Source organism: Rhinatrema bivittatum, chromosome 3 (assembly GCF_901001135.1).
Source record: "Rhinatrema bivittatum chromosome 3, aRhiBiv1.1, whole genome shotgun sequence".
In the NCBI taxonomy this organism is placed as follows: domain Eukaryota; kingdom Metazoa; phylum Chordata; class Amphibia; order Gymnophiona; family Rhinatrematidae; genus Rhinatrema; species Rhinatrema bivittatum.
The window spans coordinates 536,197,418-536,208,516 of NC_042617.1; the positions used below are offsets into that span (position 1 = coordinate 536,197,418).

The window sequence follows — 11,099 nt, forward strand, 5'->3', positions numbered from 1 at the left end:
TATGAAGCTTGTCATGAAGTTCGGTATAGAAAAATGTTAAATAAATAAAATAAATAAATGTTTCAGCCTGATACATTCTGGCACTTGCTACAATTGTTTCAAACAGAATTAAATAAAAAAAAAGAAAATGGCATGAAACCCTGCAAACTCCATGCCTTGTAACTTCTACTAGGACTTTATTTACTTATTACAAGGATTTATTACTCTGTCTCTTAGGAGAGAGTACTCAGAGCGAGGTACAGGGTTATGGAGTGGTTTATAGCCATAAGACAGAGAAGACAAAATAACAAAAAGGAACCTACAGTTATCTACAAGGAAAAGACAATCAGCAGAAAATGATCATATTTATGCTCTTCTGTTAATCTGGTATACATTATCCAATGCAGACAATGTGAAGAGGGATGCCACACTGGTGAAACAGGTCAGAGGTCTGAATAAACCTCCGCAAAACAGCAGACACTGCATCCCTGTAGGGCAGAGCTTTCCAAACTTTTCATGTTGGTGACACACTTTTTAGACAAACATAATTTCACGACACGGTAATTCAGTCTACTAGTAAACCAGAGGTTAAAGGTTAAACGAACGAAACATATTTTGACAATTTATGTATGTTTCCTTAAATATATACATAAATAAAATGTTTCACGACACAACCTATCTCATGAAAACCTTAAATTTATATTAAAAATATATATTCCAAGATTCATGTTGTTGTTATAATTTATGAGAAACAATAATAAAACAAATTGTCTGTCCCCCACACACTCATCTCTCTCCTCCCCCCAGCACATGTCTGGCCCCCACACACTCATATCTCTCCCCCTCAAGCACATGTCTGTCCCCCCAGCACGTTTGCCCCCCACTCACTCATCTCTCTCTCCCCAGCACATGTCTGGCCCCCCACACTCATGTACCTCGTCTTTTTGATTGTTGCCAGTTAAGTGCTTCACTCCCTTCCATGATCACCAGACACTGCTGCTTGCAGTCAGTACTCCTCATGGCCAGGCCTCATCGGCAGCAGCAGCCAATACAAGGATGGCTGGGCTCGTTCCACCCACCAAGCCCCCCAAAAAAACGCGATTGACAGCAAAAATCACCCAATAATAAGCAACCCATAAACTGAAAAAAAAAAGTGAATCTCTAGAAAAAAAAAAGCCCAAACTCGCATCAGAGTTGACCGGGCTTGCGCGACACACCTGCACACTGCAGGCGACACACTAACGTGTCCCGACACACAGTTTGGAAAGCTCTGCTGTAGGGGAATACTTTTGCAGGCCAGACCACTGCATCAATGATCAGATGATTGGGACGCTGAAAGGGAACTTTAAAACTACCTAGCGCAACATAAGACATTTAAATTAAAGTGGACATGGAGTGGGAGTGATGTCATCGACGAGATGGCTGACCAGTCCATGCAGGAACTGACACATTTGCATATAAAATGACATCATCTGAACTGAAGCACTAATTAGCAGAAGGCCCAGTGATACAGAGAGGGTATAGCTACTAATGATAAGTCTAGTAAATGTAATTCACTAACAGCACGTCTGTGGGACTGGTATTCAATCTTAAATGCTGCTTCAGTACTTATGGAACACTACTTTACTTTGCTGGCCCACTAACAAATTTTAAAACACATGAAGCCAAACAAAATGGACCCAGGTATCTCTCTGACAAAGGTTTTTGCTCATCCTACTGAATTCTTCAAAGTATCCCTATGTAAATTGTCAAATCTCAGCTCATTCTGTGAACAGAGAAATGACAGAAGTCGAGTGGCACCTTATAGACTAGCCAATTTATTAAAGCGTGATCCTTTGAGGGCAGTGTCCATATCATCAGATCACAGAGAGACAGACACCATCTCTCCATAAGGCATTCCTGCTTTACTTCATACAAGAACACATTTAAAAAATGGGCAATTTAAAACAGCATCTCTGGACAGGAAATGGAGATGAAATGATGAATGGTGGGAGGTCACTGATGCTGACAGGAGGAAGCATGGAGAGCTTGGGCCAGAAGAGTGCTGAGGCAGAAAAGGCACAGTAAACATAACTGATTATTACTAAAGCAAAAATGATTTCCTGCTTTAAAGACTTAAAAGCAAAGTCAGTCAAATCAGAGGCGCAGGAGACAGTTTCCAAGATTGTCCACGTTGTTTCTCAGCTCAGTAGCAATCTGGAGGAAATAGAAAAGAGAAGGCGATAAACCCTAAAATTCATAAAAGACTGGATAAATTAGAAACAGGGAAATATGAGCTAAAGGAAAAATGGGAGAACTTGGAAAACCAGGCTCAGAGAAATAATTTGAGCTTTTGGGGGGAGGAACCTGAGAGCTATGAGTACACAGACTGTGTGGATGTGATATAGAAACTCTGCTGAGCCATTTTAAATCCAGGACGTGATATAGCTGAAAATTTCACTTTGAAGGCACATAGGGGCAGATTTTCAAAGGGGTACGCGCGTACCCCACGAAAACCTGCCCCAAGCTCCCCCTGCGCGCGCCGAGCCTATGTTGCATAGGCTGCCGGTGCGCGCAAAGCCCCGGGATGCGCGTAAGCCCTGGGGCTTTGTCAGGGGTGTGCTGGGGGGCGTGTCGTGGTGGTGCGTCATTGGCATTCTGGGGGCGGGGCCACGGGCCTCCGGACCGGAACATGGCGCGCTGGCAGCCGGCCCGGCGCACGCAAGTTACGCCTGCCTCGGCGCAGCCTTGCGCGCGCAGACCCCGGATTTTTGTTTGTGCCGGTCGCGCGAACAAAAGTATGCGCGGGCGTAGTTTTTTAAAATCTGCCCCATAGAGCATTAGCCTCCTCCCCCCAAGATATAACAGCCTGAGAAAGTATTGCCTTGTACAACTTTACAGAAAAAGACTGAATAATGAATAAAGCCAGATCACTTGGAGCAATTTATTGGGAAGGATCTGAAATAGAAATATTTATTTAACGATAGATCAATAATTACATTGCAAAAGAGGAGGGCGTATGAAAGAAATAACCGAGATCTTGAAAAAAAGAAAGTATTAGCTATGGATGGACATGCTTGTTTTGGGTTACTTTTTACTGTAAGCTTCATGAATTACAGGATGAAATCAAAGGCTGAGAGATGGCAGGCACTGAAAAAGGCAGGAATCTCCAGGCAGAAAACACAGTCGTGGCAGAAGTAACTCTGGGAGGGGAAATTCAGCACCAGCAGCGAGTCCCCACAGGAGGAAAGAGACTCGGACCAAACTCTATAATTCCTGAGTCCAATAATTCAAAAAAAAGGAGACCGAGGTAGAACTCCAGGAGGCTAAAAGAAAGATACGCCTGGAGAGAAAGATTGGAATTCAGAATTTAAGGAAGGAGCAGGTCATTAAGTTGAAGACAAACTGATTGCGCTATGCACAGAGCTGTTCAAAAGTCAGAAAGATCCTTTCTGGAAAATGACATGGGAATTATTTGCAGGAGTTTCTATGCTGAGACAAGAGAAGAGCCAAATGAATAGCTAAGGAGACCCACAACATAGCGAGACTAAGTGCAAGGATTCCTATTACCTGTGTTCTGCTTTCTTTCATAGTGAAATTAGCTTGAACACTAGGGATGTGAATCGTTTTTTGACGATTTAAAATATCGTCCGATATATTTTAAATCGTCAAAAAATCGTTAGGGCCACGATACAATACCAATTCCCCCGATTTATCGTTAAAAAATCGTAAATCGGGGGAAGGGGGAGGGCAGGAAAACCGGCACACTAAAACCCCCTAAAACCCACCCCGACCATTTAAATTAAATCCCCCACCCTCCCGAACCCCCCCCCCCAATGCTTTAAATTACCTGGGGATCCGGCGGTGGTCCAGAACGGTGGCGGTCCGGAACGGCCCCCTCAATAGAATCGTGTTGTCTTCAGCCGGCGCCATTTTTCAAAATGGCCGCCGCAAAATGGCAGCGGCCATAGACAAAAACGATTCGACGGAGGAGGTCGTTCCGGACCCCCGCTGGACTTTTGGCAAGTCTTGTGGGGGTCAGGAGGCCCCCCCAAGCTGGCCAAAAGTTTCCTGGGAGTCCAGCGGGGTTCCGGGAGCGATTTCTTGCCGCGAATCGTTTTCGTACGGAAAATGGCGCCGGCAGGAGATCGCGTGCAGGAGGTCGTTCAGCGGCGGTCCGGAACCCCCGCTGAACGACCTCCTGCAGTCGATTTAAAGGGTCGGGGTGGGTTTTAGGGGGGTTTAGTGTGCCGGCTCACGATTTTAACGATTTTTCACGATAGTTTACACACCCAAACGGCAACAATACGATTCCCTCCCCCTCCCAGCTGAAATCGATCGTTAAGACTATCGAGGACACGATTCACATCTCTATTGAACACCATGGACTTGCGGAGATTTTAATACAAGAACTGAGAATAAAAGTTAATGGAGATACGCAGATAAAAAAAAGGAACAACTCCCTTTCTTTTGTTTTTCCTTTTCTTCCTCTCTGTGATCCATGTTTCTTCTTTCCTATTCCATTAAGTAAGAGGTGGATGTGGACGAGACAGGAAGAGATCCATATTCAACCGTGGTTCAGCTAGCAAACCCCTAGATTCACTAAGCTGCAATGTTTTATCGCAGAAGGGGGGGGTCCCACCATCGCGGGGAGGTGTCGCCGCGATAGCAGGACCTCTCTCCCTCCCTGAAAAAGCATTGCGGTTGGATGGCGCGTTCTTTTGTGTCACGGTCAAACACCGCAGCGAGCGGCCCTTTCACGCAATGGCGGCGCCAACCTCATGGGACCACCATCGCCTTAAAGGGCCACTGGCCCAAAAAATAAAAGATGTGGCAAATGGGGAGGTTGAGCAGGGTCAGTGCTGACCTCCGTTTCAACCTGGGGCCATCGGTTGATGCGGCCCCAACTCCCCTAAAATTAAAAAAAAAATAAAACTTTAGGTACATGGTGATGGCCTTCCCCCAAAGTCCATCATCAAACCCCCCCTTCTTCCCATATACTTCATGAAGACCCCCTCCCCCGGTTCATCTTGAAGTCCCCCAGTCCATTAAATAAACTTGAGGCTCCAGCCCCCCCTTCCCCCTCTTCCCACTCTTCTCCCCCCAACAGCAAACATCATGCCCCCCTAACCCCCCCAAACCTGTCAAGGGATCCCACGGCTGGGGCAAGGTCAGGTTGGTGCCTTTTGAAAAATGGCACCGACTGGGCCAGGTGCAAGGGTGCACCCGGCTCCTATGTTTATGATTCATTGCACTGCAAATTGATTCAATGGAGTCAGGCTTCTTAACAATGGACAGGGATTGTATCCTATCTGCCAGATGTTGGTTAACACTCAGTAAAGAAGCATAGAGTAACATTTAAGCAACTACTAAATGAGAGGGGCATGATAGATTTTTGGAGGTATTGATATCCCTTAGAACAAAATTGCTACATGTAGGGCTCAATTTTCAAATACATTTACATGCTTAAAATTGGGTTTTACACATGTAAATGCAATTTGCCCGTGTAAGTGGGCTTTTGAAAATTGCTACAATATATGCCATTGAATTATCCAGAGAATGTACTCAAGTAAGTGCACTATACTCGAGTAAGTGGGCTTTTGAAAATTGCTCTGAAAGTATGTTACATTTACATGTGTAACTCCTTTGAAAATTACCCCAGTATTATTCTATGTCACATAACTCCAATTCTCGCTTTGACTTATATTCATTGATAAGGTATCGGTAAAAAAGATGAGAAATGTGAGAGAGGCCGAGATTGAAACAATCACTGGGTCTGATCTCTCCCTGTGCTAGGTGTAACTTCGAAATCTTAAGCAATTGGCAAGGGTGGTTGGGTGGAATATTGCAGATTGAATGATAGTCAATCAGAGAACTTCCAAAAAGAAATATAAGAATACTTTGAAATTAATGGCACAAGAGAAACCTCTCAGCACACTATTTAGCATGGTTTTAAAATTGTCTTAAGGGGAAGATGCATATCTTGGGCAGTGAGAAAAACTGAAAAAGAACAGAAGAGAACCGGAATTGCTTAACAACAGATTAAGAGATTTGAAAAACCAGCATGAGAAGACAGAATTGAAAATGACATTAAGAGTAATAGAAAAGACAAGGGGGAAAATCTATCTATACAAGGAGGTGATATTAATTTTCAAATGCAGAAGGCTAAGTAAATATATTTTGAGAGAGGGTCAAAGGCAAGCAAATTATTATCACAAAAGATAAAGAAAGAATAAATGAGAGGTTTATTTTTTGATTAAAGATAAACGAGGATACTTATTATTGGATAGTGACATAATCACCTAAGATCTGATACTTTTGTTAAAGAATTATACTCATGGATAAAAAAAGTAGATGAAATGGACACGTTGAATATCTCAAACCAGCCACACTTATTAAATTTAATTTGTATGAACAAGCAAGATGGGATAAAGAAATAACAGAAAAAGAAGTTCTAGAGACCATAAACAATGCGAAGATAAATAAATCCCCAGTATTGGATGGATTTACTGCCAAATTCTATAAAACCTAGAAAGAAAAATTGGCAAACCCCATGACTAGATTGTTTAATGCCTCATTAGATGATCTTGAGACACAATAGGGTAAATAAAATGTATGACCATGAATATCTGAACAAATCGGACTGGACTCCACGAAAATAATGTAAACCCCCCCCCCAAGATTCTGGTCTGAGGTTCCATCACATTTGCAAATGTCTGCGTAGACCAGAGTGTTTTTCTCCATTTTAATCCTCACGTTTGCAATGAGTGGCAGTCTTTGTGTAATTTGGTAATTGTGTAATTTTGTTCATCCTTAATTTACATATCATAAAGAGAAGGAACTGGCCCAATACTTAGCTCAAAGACCATATTTCCCATCCTGGTCCTGAGGCCTCACCAAATGGGGCTGGTTTTCAGGTTCTGTGGAATGAGTGTGCATGAGCTCTGTTTGCATACATTGGGTCCCTAATGTATGCAAATATATATTATACATATTCATAGCCTAAAAACCTCAACCTGTTAGGTGAGGCTCCAGGATGAGGTTGAGGAACACCAATCTAAGAACCAGAAAAAAGACTGTAACCTCTTAGAGGCAATAGAACATGGAAGGCTGTCTCCGTAGAGTAATATTAATAATTAAGCATTGCTACCTGCAGTCTGGGGCTGGACACCAGCGGCTGTCTGGGTCGGACACCAGCAACCGACGTAATAAGTATTCTTCATACTTCTCCAGCAGTGCCGTGTCCATGAGCAGATGGTGGATGTCTGAGGGCTGGACAAGCTCTGGGCACTGAGGGCAAGCGATCTGAACTCGGCTTTCCGTAATTTCAATCTGCAGATACTGATGCAGGCAGTCCAGGCAACTAAGGTGGGGGCAGCAGGAGAGTGGAGGAAAGCACTTGACTGGCTGGGGGAGCAGGCACAAGGGGCACTCTAAGAGGGTGTCGCTTGGCATTGGAGAGGAGGCAGTGGTGCCCTCGCTGGGTGTGAGAGTCAGCTGGATCTCTTCTTGGCTCTTTGTTGCTGTCTTCTCCTCTCCCAACATAACTGGCTCCCCCTTACCCTTGGGCTTTTGTCCGAAGAAGCTAAGGATATTGAGCTGAGTGGACTGCTTGGGCCTCTTCATATTGGGCTGGGAGAGCCGAGTAAAACAGAATCTCCTACAGACTCATGCCATTTGCAAGCTCTTTTGTGATTTATTGCAGGGAGGCTTATTGGCTGTAGGAGTTCCTCAAGGCAAAGTGTCAGAGCACGTCCTCTACATTCCATGCCAGGTTCCAAGGGAATCCTATTTGAGTGCCACCTCTGGTATTCCCAGAATGACCTTCAGCGTCATCATCTTCCTCTGCTCCATCTCCACTTCTGAATGCGGTTGATGAAGGCAGAGAAAACTTCCTTGATACTGTTTCCCAGAGTTGCGAAGCCCGTAGCTAGCTGCTCATGGAATATGTTTTGTGCTCAGCATTTCTCTTTCACTCTCTGCAATGAACCTTGAAAATAATGAGAGCAGGATGAGATGCAAACAGAGATCAACAAAATTAGCATTCAGATTTTATTGCCTACCTTCCTGAGAAATTCAGCAGAGGGAAAAAGTTAGGACATACCATTCTTTTTCTTTTTTTTTGTAATAAATGGTTTTTATTTTAATTATTAAACAGGTTTTAAAACTCAACATATGAATTGTTGGAACATGCAGAATATATCATGACTTATCATTACTTAACATAACAAAAATATAGATATAAAAAACCCCCCAAAAACTGCATACCCATAGATAGTTACATTCATCTGTTGTACAAAACTAGAAATAACTGGATGTGCACCAAATGATCTCTGTTGTTTAAGTCATTTATACCAGTGGTCCCCATCCACTACCTCCCTCCCCCCCACCCACCCCCCATAGCCTTCTTTAGGACATACCATTCTGATATCTTCAGACCCCAGTTCATATCCTTCCTCTGATCACTGCCTATGGGACCTCATATATTGTTCAGATTAAAAGTTCTTTGAAACAGTAATTATGATTTATCTAATGCACCAATCCATATATTGACAGAGAATTGTAAATAATAAATATAGATACATAGTGGTTCCCCCGTTAAGGGTTTTATTCTTATTGCTCATGAGTGAGGTCGGTAAGGGCAAGTGTTACTTTATCTAATGGCGTTGTTTCTACCATACATTAAGTCATTTTATTTAAAAGGTTAAATTAACTTGCCACGTGACTGTTTCAGGCTGCCCTTGTTTCACTATAACTGCTGTTGCTTCTGCAGTGCCACTAGGACTAGGTCTGTGCCATCCTTCCCATCCAACAGGGCAGGGATGAGGTATTCATTCCATCAATGCTTTCCAATTCCAGATCCAAGCTAAAAGGTCTACAAACACCAAAATCCCTGAAAGATCCCTGATAGATTATGTAATGGCAGTGCCAATAAAAACTAGATGACATTGAACTCACACACAAACACACACACACACACACACACACATATATATATATATATATATATATATATATATATATATATATATGTATATATATGTTATAAATACTGCAATGCTCTTACTACTTAAGATTTATTTATTTATTTAGCATATTTATAAATTGCCTCCCTGGCTTTCAAAAAGTTGCTGTACAACATTAAAAAATGCTACACATGGGGCATATTTAAAATAAAACAAACAACTAAAATCATTGGAGATCCTATTCAAAACCATTTAACAGATAATTTTTATTTATTTATTTTATTTTATTTATTTATTGGGTCTTATATACCATCACTTGGGTTCCATCACAATGGTTCACAGCAATAAATACATTAAAAACAATAAAACAATCAAATAAAATACATATAAAACTTTAAAAATTGCAACCAGTAGCAACATTTCATAATCCTAAAATACATCAAAAACTCCTGTTCACTTCTCCTCCTTTCTCCTGAAATAAGCCACTGTATAACTCTAAAATACCTAAAACAATAAAATGGGAGTGTTAATACATAAAACAGTAAAATAACACAGAAGTTATCTGGCTGAATGAAGATTTGGTCACTTATCTGACTAAATTCTAGCTGGATTATAAATTAGCTGGCTAGAATTTAAGTGGATAAGTTAGGGGCGTTCTGGGAGCTAACTCTAGTTGGCCCATAGACATGTCCTAAAATCAGCCAGATAAACTTATCTGGCTAACTTTAAGATAGCCGGGTATATTCCACGATGCCGCTCAATATGGACCTCTTAATCTCCAAATCTACAGCCTAAACCAAACTCCACTATAGTAAATCACAGCTTCTCTTCCTGTTTATTAGTGCACTTTCTTGAGCATTAGTTAGATGGTAACATGTGCATTCATATTGCTTGTAAGGAAGACTGAAATGTCTGGTCTTACCTGATGTTGCTATGTTTGTTGCTTCATTTTGCACAGAACCTAAGAAAGGGTTTTTCAGAGTCTGATCCCATAGAAGGACTCCAGAAGAACGCCACGGCTTATCCTTCCAATTTTAAAACTAAAACTTACCTCTCAAATGCAACCACCTGGCTAAATCGTTCACATAAAAGATATATTTTTGCATATGATTTTTTTTCACAGGAGAGAGAACACATCTGTTAGGCCCTTCAGTGAAGTAGGACAACATGCACACATAGCTCCAGTGGTCTTTCTCTTCCAACAACACAAAACAAACTGTGGTTGTGATTCCCCAATAAAATAGAGTTTTCACTAAAGAAAATGATAACAGTGCAATTACTTTCCTCTGCTCCTACTGGCATGGGGCAGGATGATATTCCATTTAACAAACAGGCAAATATTATTCAATCTCTCATACCACTTAAACACAGAAAAATAATAACTGCTCTCAGAAAAAATAAGGCCCATTGACATCAGAGATACATTGCTTACTATGTAAACTCCAGAGCCCTTTCCCCTTGCTTAAAGGCTACATTTGAAATCACTTTTCTTTCTCAAAGTCCACTCTTTGGTTCACGTTTGCTGGACACACAAAACCACTTCTCCTAAACTGACTGAAAACTCACCTAAACTTTGGAAAAGTGATAAAGGAGGGAAAAAACCTCAGGTTCTGCAATGCCGTTCAGATTGGCAAACGCACACATCAAGAAAAATTGTAATCATGTGACAGAAAAACGTAATTATTGTGCTTTTTAATTTTAATATTACTTTCCTTACATAATTTGCAATTATTTTTCAAACTGAAATAAAAGCAAAGATCTATTGCTGTCTCAAAATGTGATTCACCCTGAAAAGCCTCTTTTTTTTTTTTTTCAAAAATAGTTTTTATTGGGAAGGCCAGAGTGGCTCACACTAAACATTGTACACTGTAAATGGTACATTTGGGACATAACATACAAAAACTCAATCATAATGCTGTAAATAACATCGCCGTTATGTCAACAAAGCGCATGTAACCAAGACAAGTCTCTTTTAATTAATGCAAACATACTAGTAAAGAACTGATCTTGAAAATGTAATCTATTATTCAATTTTCTTTCACTAACAATGCAACCCACAACTGGTTTGGAACAGCTCACACATCGATTAAACGGAGCAGCGATGAACCACAGGAAAGCCAGCGTTGACCAGCATCCCACGCCTGCATCAGGCGTGGGATGCTGGTCAACGCTGGG

The 11,099-nt window shown here is 41.6% G+C and overlaps 1 protein-coding gene across 1 annotated transcript in view; it reads right to left on the bottom strand.

Moving 5' to 3' along the window:
• LOC115088252 (E3 ubiquitin-protein ligase RNF19A-like) overlaps positions 1 to 11,099 on the bottom strand; it is a 96,481-nt gene that overhangs the window by 61,724 nt on the left and 23,658 nt on the right. The window contains exon 2 of the mRNA XM_029596347.1: positions 7,109 to 7,948. Within this exon, the coding sequence (XP_029452207.1) occupies positions 7,109 to 7,584 (476 nt within the window). The 5' untranslated portion in view covers positions 7,585 to 7,948. The remainder of the gene's footprint in view (positions 1 to 7,108; positions 7,949 to 11,099) is intronic.